This window comes from Takifugu flavidus, chromosome 16 (genome assembly GCF_003711565.1).
Source record: "Takifugu flavidus isolate HTHZ2018 chromosome 16, ASM371156v2, whole genome shotgun sequence".
NCBI classification, from domain to species: Eukaryota; Metazoa; Chordata; class Actinopteri; order Tetraodontiformes; family Tetraodontidae; genus Takifugu; species Takifugu flavidus.
Genome location: NC_079535.1, coordinates 1,664,557 through 1,681,064, shown reverse-complemented (window position 1 = coordinate 1,681,064; position 16,508 = coordinate 1,664,557). Strand labels below are relative to the sequence as shown.

The 16,508-nt window shown below is 40.1% G+C and overlaps 1 protein-coding gene across 1 annotated transcript; it reads right to left on the bottom strand.

Moving 5' to 3' along the window:
- Positions 1–326: 326 nt before the first annotated feature.
- On the bottom strand, positions 327–13,841 carry LOC130513016 (V-type proton ATPase subunit C 1-B-like). Its single transcript, XM_057011556.1, has 12 exons — positions 13,669–13,841; positions 13,311–13,378; positions 13,023–13,108; positions 11,830–11,924; positions 9,910–10,001; positions 9,728–9,823; positions 9,566–9,634; positions 3,170–3,262; positions 2,998–3,085; positions 2,775–2,872; positions 2,562–2,694; positions 327–666 (listed from the first exon to the last, which is right to left on the bottom strand). Exons 1-12 carry the CDS (start codon positions 13,795–13,797, stop codon positions 586–588), a joined length of 1,128 nt encoding a protein of 375 aa, XP_056867536.1. The 5' UTR covers positions 13,798–13,841; the 3' UTR covers positions 327–585.
- Positions 13,842–16,508: the final 2,667 nt, after the last annotated feature.

The following is a 16,508-nucleotide window of genomic DNA, read 5'->3' as shown; positions in this document are numbered from 1 at the left end:
GCGATTAACCAACATTAATCCATATTAATCCATAGAAAAGGCGCACCAGGTTAAAAGGCACACCATCGATTTTTTTTTTTTTTAGAAAATTCTAGGCTTTTAGGTGCACCTTATAGTCGTGAAAATAGGGTAAATTAAATATAATGCAAATATAAGTCTTTTTTGGCTAAATATAATATATTAAGAGTTGGTACAGTGTTTAACTTGAAGCATCGGGTTTAACAAAATGACTCTACCTTGCTTGAATGCCATATTTTCAGAATGTAGACAAATATGCCAGAACACAGAAAAGTGTATAAGACTTGGATCTAAGAGAACATATGGCACACTGTTATTGCATTTAATAAGACATCATACCCAACAGTTAAAAATCGATCAAATTTGGAGAGCACAAATGCAGGACACAGTACTTAATACATCAATATTAGAAGAATGTTTACAAGAACAATGCATATTTAAGCATAAATATGGGACTTAAATGAAGGATGAAGCTCTACATCTTGTTGGTTTGCTGTGAAACATGATTGGAAGTTTTGAAAGTTTTCCATTAAAACCTCTTGATCTTCTCATTGCAGATTATGTGAACTACAGGACATTGGTGTTGATATGGAAACAGATATAGGAGAGGTACTCTTGCCCACAGAGTCCTGGGATGTCACTGCCTACCTACCAGAGAACAGAGAAACCATAATGTCACACTCATTTTGCAATATTCTATGCTATTTTCATTACTTTAAATAAAATCATCATGCTTCTATTTGCTTAATTATATGTATTTATATATAACACTTTTGCCAGAACATCAAAACAATGCCACATCTCTTCAGTTCTTTCTATTTTTATACATTTGCATCCAAATTCAAAATGTACACGGCTACTCCTATTATGCAGTGGTGCACTTAATGTTGAGGTGTGTTAATGTGTCTTTAAGTTATTTTGTAACAACTTTTACTGTAGGCATTCAATATTTTGGATAACACAAAAGTATTAAAAGGTAATAAAAATGAAGACATATTTTAGTTATTAAATTGCTTGTTCTAATTTATTAAAGGGGGATAATTATGTAAAAATGTAGATGTGAAAGGTAAAGTGGGTGCAAATCATCTCTTAAAATACCTGTTTGTTGTTAATAAAACCAAAGAAAGAAGTCCTGTCAGAATGTGGTCCAATTTACATTTTTGATGGAAAGGGAAAATGTCAAAAATGAAGTCAAATATGTACGGCTGTGTTAACATTTCATTGACAACAAATGTGTTCGACACATTCATCTCAAAGTTGAGTTAATTCAAAATCAGCTAATTATCACAAGTCGCCTGACCTGATTAATTTTGTCATCTCCTACATTCCTGTAATGTCAATGCATTTGCCTGTAGAAGCTGAGCATTCATTCACTTTAATGAAACTGCATTATTCATCACCTTGAAATTCAACAGTCATTGGATAAATGGCATGGTTTGTCCCACTCCTAGATGCTCACTGTCTCTAAGGGTGGATGGACCAGTGGCCTGGTCTTGGCTGGCTTGGACGCTGGGCTTCCACATGACAATTAGAGAATCAATCAAAAGGCTGAATCCCTTTTTGTTTACTCTTCCTCTTAAATGAATTTAGAATTTACCTCTAAATATTTAGTTTGAAGGAAGATCATCTACAATGCTATTTCATCTTGTGTGCCACAGGGCTAAATTTTAGGCTCAATTGTGTTCAGTATTTATGTTATTGCCCTAGGCAGATGCAAAAATTAATTTCTATACGGTTGATTCAGTCTACTATATTGTAGTTGCTCTAAACTTTCTCAGGCCTTTGGCTATTTTGATGACATGATTTTTTTCCCAATTGTTATTGCCCCAGATAAGCCCGCATTATCCAGTGTTTTATTTTTTTATGCTTCTGTGTGGTCTGTTTTAAGTTGATGCAACTCTTGTTTTCTTTTCTTGCTTTCCTGGCCAGGCTTCCAATGGAAAAGAGGTCATTGTAACTCAATGAAACCAACATGCTTAAAGAAATTCTTTCCTTTCTGGCATGGTGAAAAGCACTTCATAAAAATTTGAACATTAACAATTCTTCAACCCACCCACTTCCCCCTGCCTGAACACTGAAGCGGTGACAGCTGTAAGGAAACTAGAAGAAACACGGCAATGCATAACAGACACAAAGTTCTTAAGGTGAAAAAAGGCCTTTTCAGAGGAAAATTCAAAGAAAATCCACAAAGAATTGAAAAAATTCTAAAGTTTTTCTTAGAATGATTGCACTAAGAGCTACTTTTAATCTTAGGATCATCTTTTCTGAATATGGGCCCTCACCTTTAGAAGTAATATTCAGTTCTGTTAATATGCAAATGCATAGAGTTAGCATAGTATATAGTTAGTATTTAGTTAAATCCAGAGGAAGTCTTATTCTTGTGAGATATCATTGGCATGATGTTTATTTATTAGTGGAGTGTCCACTGTTGTTGAATCAAGTTGTTAAAAAAAACACAGGTTCTGAGGTCAAGAATGATTCATTTTTTCTGCTTTATGTAAGAAATTATACTGTAATAAGCACCATTCACAATTCAAACAGACCTCTCTCTTGCTTGCTGTGGCAGTAGGGTCAAGATGCATGAACAGTGAAGAGAGCTCATCTTCCAGCTTCTTTGAGTGCTTCCTGTCTGTTGTCTGCAGCAGGAGAGCCTGAAACCTTACAGGCAATCCATATCTGGAACAAAATACATCAAATAATCCAATGTACACATCAGAGCTCGAACTTTGGAACTGTTTTAACAATTTAGCACATACCTGAGAGCTGACTCAACAAACACCCTCAATGCTTTCAAATGAATCCAGGCAACAAACAACTCACTGAAATTTATTTTCAGCCAGTGCACAAAACCTTTCTGGGGAAGAGAAATGTGCATTTCTAAAAAATGAGTGAGAAACACGGCAATGCATAACAGACAAAGTTCTTAAGGTGAAAAAAGGCCTTTTCAGGGGAAATTTGAATTTATAGAGACAAACTCACACATTGCTCTTTCTGATGAACACTCAGCTGATTTTTCTCCATCTGCATCTTCTTCTCCAGGTCAAAGCAGTACTCACGTACAAGGAACCTGTTTGGATCAGAGGGTAGTTAGTGGGAACAGACAACACAGCTTTAAATGATGCTTCATTTTTAGCCCTTTTCTCTTGCTTACTTGCAATTCTGAGCTTTGGCTTTAAATTCACTCACAGCCCTTTTAAACAGCGTAACTGTGAAAATCCCTCCTTCTCCATCTTCCACCAGCTTCCTGATGAATGAAAAATATGAACAGTAAAATTAGGCAACTGGTACAGGTTTTTTTTTATTGTTTACAGGTTGGGGAAAATGTAATAAGCTGCCATAAACCACATTTTTTATAGGACTAAGCCATCTTTTTTGTGTTAAAATATTTTTCCAAATCAAAACCATCCCAGAAATCGAATCAATATTCAACATTAATTGGTGTGTTTATTTTGAAGTTGTTACTTTGCTCTGCCCAAATTCTTAATTTTGGAGCTAATGTTTATTATTAGATATAAATATTTATTATTAAATTAGAGTATAGTTGAGTATACTCTTTGAGTATACAGGTGTATATGTAAAGTGAAATGTAAAACAATATATTGAGGCTATATATAAAATAATTTTGGTCATTAAACTTCAAAGCAAAATGTATTATGTTCAGTCATACCCAGATATATTTTGGTTAGAGCCTAAAATGTTATTGAATGTGCAAAAATGCAATTCATTATGTGAACAATAAACACATTTACTCACTTAATAAACCAGTTTTCAATTATATCATAGCTACCACATTGTGTTAGTCAGCCTCATGTAGTGGGTGCATTAAAGCAGCAGGCTTGGGAATGAAGCATTGGTCAAAGTTTACCATTCCAAGCAACTCCTGCAGGGCCTGCACTATAACCACTCAAAGTTGAGCAGATATACTAGGTTATATCCGCAGATCTAATCAATTTTGGAAAAGATTACCACACATGCCAGGTGCAATGAAAACTCCTTGTTTTTGGCACTAGACAGCGGTCCCTCGTACTACCATTGTTCAGTAGGTAGATGTCGGCCTTGATCCCCACAGGGCCAAAGAATGCCAAAAGAATGTGTGTGGCTGCCATTAACTGCCTCTGGGGGGCTATGACCATCTGCCAGGACATCCGGTTTAATTGCCAGGCATCTTTGCTGTCTTCTCTATTGTACACTGATCAAAAAAATTAGAAGAACACTTTTTAATCAGAGTATAGCAACCTATCAGTCAAGCGTCTGGGATATTGATCTGGTCAGTTAAGTAGCAGAGGGGGTTGTTAATCAGTTTCTGCTGCTTTGTTGTTAATGAAATCAACAACAGGTGTATCAGAGCGGCAACAATGAGACGGCCCCCAAAACAGGAATGGCTTTCCAGGTTGAGGCCACTGATATTTTTTTTCCCTCCTCATCTCTTTTGGCTGATTTTTTACTGACTGACTTTCTACTGCTGTGCTCTTCACCGATGAGAGCAGGTTCAACCTGAGCACATGTGACAGACGTGAAAGGGTCTGGAGATGCCGTGGAGAATGTTATGCTGCCTGCAACATCATTCAGCATGACTGGTTTGGTGGTGGGTCAGTGATGATCTGGGGAGGCATATCCCTAGAAGGACGCACAGACCTCTACAGGTTAGATAATGGCACCCTGACTGCTATTAGGTATCGGAATGAAATCCTTGGACCCATTGTCAGAACCTAGCGCTGGTGCAGTGGGACCTGGGTTCCTCCTGGTTCATGACAATGCCTGACCTCATGTGGCTAGAGTATGCAGGCGGTTCCTGGAGGATGAAGGAATTGATACCATTGACTGGCCCCCACGTTCACCTGACCTAAACCCAATAGAACACCTCTAGGACATTATGTTTAGGTCCATCTGGCACCACCAGGTTGATCCTCAGACTGTCCAGGAGTTCAGTGAAGCCCTAGTCCAATTATGGGAGGAGGTTTCCCCCAGGACACCATTCGTCGTCTCATTAGGAGCATGCCCCGACGTTGTCAGGCAGGCGCACAAGCACGTGGGGGCCACACAAACTACTGAGAATCATTTTGAGTTGCTTCAATGACATTTTGGCGAAATGGACCAGTCTGCTACATCATTTTTTCATTTTCATTTTTGGGATGTCTTTGATTTCCCCCTCTATAGGGTGATCATTTTCATTTCTATCAAATTATGTGGCATCATTTTGTTACTAATACATCACCTACTTTTTTATCAGGAAAGATATTCGAGAGGGATTGGGATTATGGCTTTGAACATTTGTTTCTTTGGTCATCAAAACACTTTTGGCTTTGATGATAGCATTTTAATAAAAGGTTTTAACAAACTCACACCAGCCAGCAAAACAGTAAGAAAAAGCAGTTTCAGAAATAATAAACCCAAAATCTAGTCCAATCACTTTTCCAATAGCTATGGCAACAGGAAACACAGCTACACAAGAAAATGTTGGAGCTAACATCATTTGCCACATGACTGAATCTTTTCTGGGGAAGGATACGACAGAGCAGGTGGAACTGTTAACATCAGGGGTCCCTGATCAAATGTCCAAAGTGACTGAAAGGATGAATCTAGCCTATGTGGATGAGGGGATACAACAGTGTGAACGTCCACTGACAGAACACAGTAAAGTACATTTCATCTTCGTTTTGGTCGAGAAAGTTGTTCTCAACCTATGTTATAGTTTAAAGATCATGCCAACAAATGCCGACAAAGTGATTAAGCACGTGTTTGAAAAAGTCATGGATGAAGTTCAGGATACAGATTTGTACTTTAGGTGCAAAAGTTTCAAAATCTACAAGGAAATTTACATCAAGCTGATTAAGAGATTTGGTAGTCCAGAGGCAGCGCTATTTCTACTGAACATCAAGGATCCTCTTATTGAAGAGTGCATCATTACTCTTTTAAAGCAAAAATTGATGAAGCCAACAAAGAACCAGAACGCCATCCAGAGGTTCTTCTCCACTTTTCGAAGAATCATCTGTGTGAAGAGTGCAAAATGTGGGTGTCCTTCAAGTCCACCAAAAATGGAAACATAAGAAATGGAATATATAGTATATATACAGATGACAAACTTCCACATGGCCTTTGTCTAAACAAGACACCATCATGTGGCACAGATGATCCAGATTTTATTAAGAGATGGGAACAACTGGTCATTTGATCTAACGCTGCTGATCATTGAGAACACTACAAACAACAAGTGCTAGCCCAAATACAGACATTGGAATCTAAGCTCCAAGCCTGTGGTGACCAAACTACCACACTCCCAGATGTTCTTGAAAGGTTCAAACAAATACTACAGCAGCAGAAGTTTCAAATGTATGAACAAGATACAAATGATTCTAGGAACAACAAAGTTTTCGATTGGAATAACAATATTGCACTGCTCGTGCTAACAGGAGAAGCTCTCAACCATGAGACAAAATCAGTCGACGGGCTCATTGTTAAAAGACTTGCAACTACTGATTTGAGCCAAAACACCCAGTACCCAAGGTACAGAACAATACAACCACTGCTCAGACCTATTATAAGCTGTATTGGTCGATCACTGAGACCATGCCTTCTAATCTGAAAGACACCTACAAACCTATACACATACCGGTATGTATCTTCCCCGATCAAAATTATAAACACACCTTTCATCAACTGTAACTTATTGACTCCTTTGTTCTTGCAATAAAAGTTATGTGCGCCAGACAAAAAGGTGTCTCAAAGTCCGTTGTTCAGAAAACAAAACTGCAATCTGCACAGAAATACTGATTATTCTATGTATAGCAAAATGCTATATTGAAGAAAATTGTGGGTCTCCAGCTTCCCTTTGGTTTGAAGGTTTAGAACACTTAGGAACTAAAGGGAGGCGATCTACTCAGGGTACTCTCCCCAAGGAAAAATGTTTTGGATTGAAAAACTGAACACCATGCAACCAGAGGGACTAAATGAAAACTTTCCATTTAAACCTTTCTTGTAGGTATTTAGTTGACAGTTTTTGTTTTATTTCCCTTTCTGCTTTACTTTCATGTCAGCAATCCTTCACTCTTTGCTATAATAAGGTGTAGATCTGACTAACCATTGTTGTCTGTGAAGATAAAGTGGACCTCAGTGTTTGTACACATGCATGACCTATCCAGATGTTCTGAGTCTACCGCCAGGTGCAGATAGTTTTGATGATTGTGAATTGAATATTTGATAATCTTATAAAAAGAGGTGTTTACCTAGCTGCGCTATATGCTCTGAGAAAGGCCTTTTGGTCTGATGAACATCTGAGCCAGTAAAATAGAAATCTTTTCCCTGGAATGTAATATGCTAACCATTATAATTATAATTTGATAGATGAAAAGTAAGGGGAAAAGTATGGGGGCTCTTCACTCAGATGGAGTGAAGCGCAAGAAAGAAAAGTTGTTTTGGGAAACCTTTGAAAGGACCTAGTGAAAATGGCACAAGCTGGCAAAGCTAGCAGGTACCTGCAGTGCGATGATTGACATTTAGAGCAGACGTGAGTTTTGCAAAATTGCAAAGTAACAACTGACTGAGATAAAGAGCAAGCTCACCAAAGTTATTTTAATTTTTCATTTAAATTTCCCATTTAAATTTGAAAAAAATGTATATATAGATATTTTTTCTTCATCAGTAATACCTGTGGCTACTATTGGCCCGAATATAAGACGGTGTTTTTTGCGTTGAAATAAGACTGAAAAAGTGGGGGTCGTCTTACATTCGCGGTCTAGACATTATACCCATTCACAACGCTAGATGGCGCCAGATAAAGCGAATGCTGAACTTAACGTCCCAGGCCAAAGCGAACGCCTGTCACGAAGAAGAAAAATAAAAATAGCGGTAGTACGAAGAAGAAAAATAAAAAAATAGCGGTAAGAAAGAAAAGAGAAGAAAATAAGAGAAGAGATAACAGAAAATAGAGAAACGTAGCGACAATATGGAGAAAAGTGGGTCGAAGATCGGCCAGGTTAACCGGCATCTGAGGAAAAGTTATGACGCAAACTTCAAAATGATGGTAATAAATGAGGCAGAGTCTTCAAACAATTGCAAAGCGGCTGTGAAATATGGTGTCACAGAGTGTAATGTACGGAGATGGAGAGCTCAAAAAGATCACCTAAAAAATGCTCACAGTCAGAGAAAAGCTTTCCGTGGTCCTCAGAGCGGCCGCTTCCAAGAGCTCGACAGGAGGGTGTGCGCGTACGTGGACGAGAAACGAAAGGACGGGATGCCCATCAGCAGAGCTGTCATTCAGCTCAAGGCCGTGGAAATAGCCAAAGAGATGAACATACCCACGGCTGAGTTCAGAGCGAGCCTCGGCTGGTGCAAAAGAATGATGCGGCGTAACGGACTAACGCTGCGACGCAGAACAAGTCTAGCCCAGCGCCTGCCCTCTGACTCTGGAGAGCTGTTGTCTTTTCAGCGCTATGTGATCAATTTAAGGGAAAAGCACTGTTACCCACTGGATCAGATTGGCAATGCTGATCAGACACCTTTGTTTTTTGACATGCCAACGTCTGTCACTGTACACAAGAAAGGCGAGAAATCTGTTATTATAAAATCCACTGGAAATGAGAAGAGCCGCGTTACCGTCATGTTAGCCTGCCTCGCAGACGGAACCAAGCTCCCTCCGTATGTGGTTTTAAAGCGTAAGACAGTGCCTAAGGAGGCGATGCCAGCTGGCATTATTGTACGTGCCCAGGAAAAGGGCTGGATGGAGACCGAGCTTGTAGTGGACTGGCTCAAGGTTGTGTGGGGCAGACGGCGTGGGGCGACTCAGAAAAAATAGGAACATGCTGATTTTGGATGCATTTTGTGGACACTTGATGATCCAGTCAAAAAACAAGTGAAGGCGATGAACGGCGACTTAGTGATCATTCAGGGGGGAATTACAAGTCAGCTGCAGGTGTTGGATGTTGTGGTCAACAAACCATTCAAAGACAATCTGCGGAAAAAATACACAGAGTGGCTCCTGTCTGGTGATCACGCACTCACACCGACAGGAAAGATCCAGAAGCCTTCGGTACGTTTGCTCTGTGAGCGGATCCTCCACGCATGGGATGCAGTTTCCCCAAAGAGCATCATCCACGGGTTTAAAAAGTGCTGCATATCAAATGCCCTGGACGGCAGTGAGGATGACGTGCTGTGGGAGGAGCCAGCGGAGCCAGAGGATGGGAGTGAGGAGTAAACCAGTTTGCATTATTTTATTGCAATGTTTTTCCGTACTCAGATTTGTGAGAGACAGTTTTTGCATGATTTGAATGACGCAAAATAACATGCTTTTTCTCACGAATATATTGTTATAATCATTTGTTTCAGATGTACTGTAATTATTTTACTGTAATTATTTTCTGTATAAAAATTAAATTTGGTGTTCAAAAAGTCTTTTTTCAAACTTGAGTGTAGAGGGGGTCGTCTTATAATCAGGGGTGTCTTATATTCGGGCCAATACGGTAAGTCTAAGCTTGGGGGCAAATACAGGGCCCTCGTACTTTGATCAGGTGGGATTTTATATATCGTATACAGCATAGTAAAAAAGATTTACCTGCTGGATCGTGGAACTACGAGGTCTGACAGACATTCATAGGTGCTTTCCCAGTGAAAGTAGCTCCCTCTACAAATTTTAACAACACAAAAAAAGTGTCAGAATTAAACAGAAAAACTTGTCAGAGGGTATAACACAAAAGGTCGAAGATATGTGACACACCTGTTCACAAACACCAGCAGGGTGGTGAGGTACTCTGACACCACCAGATCTTCTTCTCTTACAATGTCATTCAAACTGCGATTTTGCAAATTCCCACTGGTAATTCAGACATTGCAATGGCTTTATGTTCATGTTGTAATTTATGTGATTAATTTCATTCTTCAGTTTGAGTTGTCACTCACTGTAGTTTGCGCTCAAGAGTCTGCAGACTTGTTTTTATACCATTGTATGCCGAAGTTCGGGATTTTAACTCTTTTGCCACCTGCAAAACATCCTGACACAACAAATATTTATCAGATGAACAACAACTGGGAAGTTCCACAGACATTGTGACTGTGTGCATAACTTTGGTTTATGTTAGAAAACAATTTTCATTTAATATGCAGTTGAATCTGGAATCCTTTAAACTTTATTTATATAAAGTTATTCATATGGATAAAAAAACTGAGAATCTAACCTTCAAAAAACTGTTTCAAGAAAAGAATATAGATATAGGTGAGATAGAGCTGAGATGAAATGTAAAGAGGATCTGTTTTAATGTTTTATATAATTAAAATAAGCAGACTAGACAATTCCGCAGAAATTGTGAGGGTGTGCCTCACCCTCTGGCCGGTCCCTGCGCCCCCTGTCTGCCTGTTACTAACCCACCAAGCCAATTGAGTGCATTTTGTGCAGCGCCATGTTGTGCAGAGCCTGCACAATGCCTGCTTGCAGCTCCTCACATACCCACTGCGTGTGATCTGCTCCACCACTCTGCCCCACACACAGATTCGCGATTTGAACTGCCTATTTTTAAATGCCTATTTGGACCGCTTAATACCATCCAATTATATTGAGGCTCGTTAGAACCGCAAGACTTTAAAATACATATGAAGTTTCATAATTTTAGCTTTGTGACGGAGAAACGACGAGTTAAACGCGAAGCCTTTGTCAGTTTTGAGCCGTTTTCCCCCGCTATGTTCTGCACTGAGTTAAGAGGAGACCAGTCGGCACTTTAGCTCATTTTATGGGGCGGTTGGTTAACATTTGCGAGTTAGTCGAGGCTTGTGGTTACAAAATGATGTATTTTTTATTCTTATATGAGCTTCCAGGATAAAGTTATGGCAATTTGTTTGGAAGATTTTCCATCTGAATTTTTTCGCTGCTCCGCTCTAGGTCACATGGTCTCCTACTTTAACAACGGTCTAGAGGACATTTCCAGGTGCCCTGCAGGGATATTTCTTGACACAGGGCTGTTGACACCTGTTTACATTTTAAAGTTTGAATGGTCTTTCTAGGTGAATGTATGGAGTAGGTACAGGCCTTCAAACTGGGGTTAAATTCCATGACCTTTCCAGACCTCTCCTATTAGTTACAATGGGATTTTAAGGCCTTGAAATCAAGTATATATTTGTCCCCCCAGGACTAATTACAAGAAAAGTCATATCCACCGACTTCCATAATTTAACTAGGTTCTGGGAAAGTTTGGTGTCTCTATGTCAAAGTGTCTAGGAGGAGATACATGCCAAACTTTTTGACGAAAAAAAAGGAGGATAACAATTAAACAAAGTCACTTCCTGTTAGGCGTAAGAATGGAGGAAGTTGAGTTTTTTTGCAGATTGCTCGGGCGCCGTTGCAGTTACGGTCTTGATTCCCCAGAATAAAATCCGCCGCGCACGTTTCGGTGTTTGGTTCACGACGATGCGACTTACGGTTCCCGTATGATTTCACTTTTTGTGCTGGAGCTCATAGGATAGTAACGGGTGCGCCTAGGAGGCACACCCAATAATTGGAAGCACCTATCCTGTGAAAAAAATGGTATCTGATAATAACAGTTCAATATTTAGGAAGTTGTGAAACACCTGAAAATGTTCTGACACCATATAAAGTGTAATTTGAATAAATATTTTTAATGTCTTTACACATGTTTTTTGTAATTCAAAATCTGTTCGTTTAAACTGACCTTTATCAAGTTAAGTTTTTCTCCGGTGAAAATGGATCCAGACCAACAGTTGTTTTACAAAGGCTTGAAGACTTAATTTCTCCATACTCAATTTGTGGGAATGTTTCAATATACACGTAACAACAATATATGTGTGTTGTGTCTTATCTTTAAATCATACCTTGTTGATAAGGTCTTTCAGGCAGGACAGAGGCATCGTAGTGGGATATTTGGCCTTGTCCCACTGAAACCTTGTGACGTATCTTAGCAGGTCCACTAAAAAGCACACCTGAAGTCATTCAAATCTAAACAGTGAGCATCCGACCAAACAGTATCAATATTACTATTATTCTGAATGCATTAAGCAGCGATGTTTTGTGGAAATATACACTTTAAAAAGCAAGACCGATATGGCTGATTTCAGTCTGTTGTTGCGGCACTATTTGTACTGTTCCCTTTCTTCCTACCCCCTCTCCTTTCTACTTAATGTTATAATCTATAATGTAACATATGGGGTTAAATGGAGCTGGACGGTAATCCTGTTCCCCACTGCATACAGGAGCAGATACTAATCCTGCCGATGGGTCCAGATGTTCAAAAGTAACTCTATCTCCTGGAATCTACTCTACGCTCTCGAAAATGTGCTGGGAGATCTACATTTTCTAACAATGGCACATAATGTGCTGTCCTGGAGGAGTTGGACTGCCTGTGCAACTCTGTAGAGTCCAACTATCTTGTACTCATTTTACTAGTGGTGACAATGACCAAAGCCAAATGCAAAACTTTTCAGAACAGAAAAGATGAGGTGGAATAAGAAATCTCAGTGTTCTTCACCTGTAAATCAGTCTGTCTTTGGAGTTTTTGCCGCTGTGGTACACCTGTTGTTAACACCAAAGCAGCTTAAACTAATTAACAACCCCCCTCTGCTACTGACAAGATCAATATCCCAGGAGTTTAACTGATATGACACTATACCCTGATTAATAAGTGTCTATATTTAATTCTTACATGGTTTTTGGGTTTTGTATACATTCTCACACATTTGAATATACTGTACTTTCAGGATCCAGTATATTTACTTAGTACCTGTTTCACTACATTTCCTAAAAACATACACTTTAGTGTTTGCTTGTACATGTCTGCAGGTGTCTGTTCTGGCACATGCTACAGAGTGAAGACATTCTGGTCCAACTTCAAAGGACTGTTAGCGGGTTTAGACATGGTTTTAGGTTGAGGTTAGAATGGGGTTAAGGTTAGGGTTGGGGGTTAGTTAGGATGGCTACAGTAAGGAGCTGGGGGATGCATTATGTCTATATAAAAGTCCTCAAAATAATTGAAGTACGCAGATGTGTGTATGCATATAAGTGATTTCACCTCCATTGACAAGAGCATTTTCCACCACTTTGTCACTGGATCCCTCTGTCACATCCCTCAAACACTGACATGTGCTCCTGATCACACTGAACAGAGAACATTAGAGAAATGAGTATATCCACAAGCAATGTTTTTATAGCAGCATTAACATTATAAAAGTAATATCAAAAGCAACAAGGTAAACCTAAGGAGTGTCCTCTGACCATCAATCGTGATGCAGACTGCATTAGTTAAAGTTCAGTCCTTAAGTCCTACACGGGGCAAATGATCAAATTCAGATACCATCACCTTTCAGTCAAAATGTCCATGTTGGAGAGATCATCTGACAAACACAGCAGACTGTCCAGAATTCCTTCCTGAGATCACAGCATAGGTTAGTGTCAGACCCATGCTCTGTGCATTTCAATCAGAGCTACATTGACTGTAAAGGTTGTTTTAGACTATGATGCAATTGCTGGTTTGCACAATATAGGTGAAGTGAAATTGGTCAGATGGAACTGAGCCTAACCATATCAACCCTGTATGAATGTCTGACTAAAAATTATTTTTAGTTTAACAAAGCAAACAACAGGTCCTTGAGTCTACATTTACTTAATGCACAATTTTTGTGGCTCCCTCAGGCTCCCTTTGTGACCACAAAACTCACCTTGAGATCAGGAATGGGGAACATGAAGTATGAGGCCAGGTTGGTTTTGGCTATGGTGTGCTTCAGTTTTTCAACACTGGTTATACTGGGCTTGTCCAGAGGGACAGAAATCAACCACAGATCTGCCATTGCTTCTTTGCAACACTTCAGAACGAAAGCTTGATTAAAAAACTTCTCCCTACAAGAACATGGTTGAGACTTAACACAAAACTTACAATTGTCTGGAGAAATTTGGAATTAATGACATTCTTTTATAACATTCTTAACTGTGATGTTTATGCTGTTCTTTCTCACAAAATAATTTTTAAAACAGATCAACAGTCTATAGTTTTCAGAAAAGATGCTCATTATAGAATACATAGAATCCAGATGTAACTTTCCCTGCATGCCTCAAAGCAGTTATGAAAAGACCAGGGATTCTTACCATTAGCCTCTCTTCTAGACTGTTGGGACACTTGTTCTGCAGTTTCATTTGACCTGACTGACTAGGAGAACAATGACACACCTCTTTCAGAACACACACATCATTAGCAGTCAGAGCAAATAAGAGAGACAGTGATGGATTTAAATATGCAGCTCTTGTGAATTTCATTTTTAATGTTTTAATGAATGACATAAAAATGAGAAATTTCAGATGGCTTTTTATCCCTTTATCCTACTTTACTGAATAGGACATAACCAAGTTTTAATAAGATAAGATAAAACTTTATTGATCCCACTTCAGGTATAAGGCGGAAATAAGAGATGTGCAAATACTGTAAGACATTCCGGAGGTAGTATGATTAACTAGTGCGGAGAAAAATGTGCCAAACCATGGATTATTGGTGCTACATTAAGAGTTGTGAATGTTGTACAATCAACAGACTGCAGTTGGGATGAATGACCTGCGGTACCGCTCCCTTTTACACCGTGGGTGTAACAATCTGCTGCTGTAGGAGCTGCTTAAGGCCCCACAGTCTCATGTAGGGGGTGAGAGGGGGTGTCCATAATTGATGTCAGCTTGGCCAACATCCTCCTCTCACCTACCTCCTCAATGGAGTCCAGAGAGCAGTCCAGGACTGAGCCAGCCTTTCTGACCAGCTTGTTGAGTCTCTTCCTGTCCCTCTCTGAGCTTCCACAGCTCCAGCAGACCACAGCGTAGAATATCACCGATGTCACCACAGAGTCATAAAAAGTCCTAAGCAGTGACCTGCACACTTCAAAGGACCTCAGTCTCCTCAGCAGATGGAGACACTTTGGCCCTTCTTGTACAGGGCGTCTGAGTCCAGTCCAGTTTATTGTTGAGATGAACACCCAGGTATTTGTACTCCTCTACAATCTCAATGTCCAAACCCTGGATGTTCACGGGTGCAGTGTGAGAAGCCTTCCTACTGAAGTCGATCACCACCTCCTTTGTCTTGCTGGTGTTGATGCGCAGATGGTTCAGTCCACACCAGGCGACAAAGTTGGCGATGACCTTCCTGTATTCCAGTTCATTCCCCTCAGACACACGTCCAACGATGGCTGTAGCTGGAGTTGTAGCTGGAGTCCGATGTGTAGAGAGTGAAGAGGAAGGGAGAGTGCCCCCATGCTGCAGACTACCACGTCGGACTCACAGTCACAGAGCCTCACGTACTTATGTTTGATTCATTTATAACTGAATCAGAAATGTATACATCAAAATTGTGTCTGAGCTCAAGTTAGTTTATCAATTGCATTATTCATTGTAAGTCATTGTAATTGGAGATTATTGAGACTGCCTTGGTTCACCTTCCATCACTCTGACAAAATACAATCTAATGTTTTGTTAACTGGGCTACGTTAGTGGAAAATGATTTATATTCCATTTGTTTATTTAGCTATAAAATGACATTTTCTTTTTTTCTCAGCCTTTTCTCATTAAATAACCCTTATAAAAATCTTGGTGTGAAACTGGTAACAGAGATTCTGTTAGGCAGAAAAGCAGATGCGAATTGAGCCCCAAATGCAGACACGGGAGAAAGGAGCAGATTCTTCCAAAACTTTACTGAGGAATGAAGGCCAAAAAAGAGAGTAGCTGACTCCAGAAATGAGGATGTCTAGTAACAGAGTAGATGAGAGAGAGAGAGCGAGAGAGAGCACAGGGGAGCAAATAAATATAACGATAAGCCACAGCTGTGCTGATGTGGTGGTGGGAGTAGGCCCAACCTCTCCACTCAGCAAAGAGGAAAACAAGACACACAGGGGACAAGGGAGAGACAAAAACCAAGGAGTCCAAAAATGTGTCCATCCATAGTACAGGTCAGCAGATGAATTTCAGGAAAATCAACATAAACATTTCAAATACCAACATGGAGACAGTTACCATTTGTCGGCCAGAGCTGTGCATCGTACTAGTTGAACGCTAGATGGAAAACACATGGTTGCAGCTGGAGCTGATGCACCAGGCCAAACATCGCACAGGCCAAGTCTATAAAGCAGACTGAAAACAACGTCCGTCTGCTCCATGGACACCCTGCCACTGAGAAATGGCTGTTTTACAGGAAAAGCTCCCTGGACTCCACCAAACGCCCTGGGACCGTCCCAACTGCTGGCAGACACAATGGAGCAGACAGCTTGATAGAGGAGGAGAGGCTAACCCCAACAAATGCCTCGCTACCAGCCGCCATTGGTCCATATGGAAAACCCTGAACCACCTGCAGGTGGGAGAAGGGTGTCACAAGGCATCGTTGAAAAGGTGGAAGTTAACAATGTCTCATGCACATGTGAACAGCTCCAAATCATGGAGTATATTTTGCAATCAGGGGATGGTGCACTGAAAGAACAAGATCACGGGTAGAAGCGGCCGAAATGAGCTTCCTCCGTAGGGTGGCTGGGCTCTC

Excerpts from the sequence above, each read along its gene's own strand:
- LOC130513016 (XM_057011556.1), bottom strand. The coding sequence starts at position 13,797 with ATGGCAGATCTGTGGTTGATTTCTGTCCCTCTGGACAAGCCCAGTATA. Across the intron at positions 9,635-9,727 it reads CTGCTGGTGTTTGTGAACAG|AGGGAGCTACTTTCACTGGG; the intron begins GTGTGTCACATA and ends TAAAATTTGTAG. Across the intron at positions 3,086-3,169 it reads GCCAAAGCTCAGAATTGCAA|GTTCCTTGTACGTGAGTACT; the intron begins GTAAGCAAGAGA and ends TGATCCAAACAG.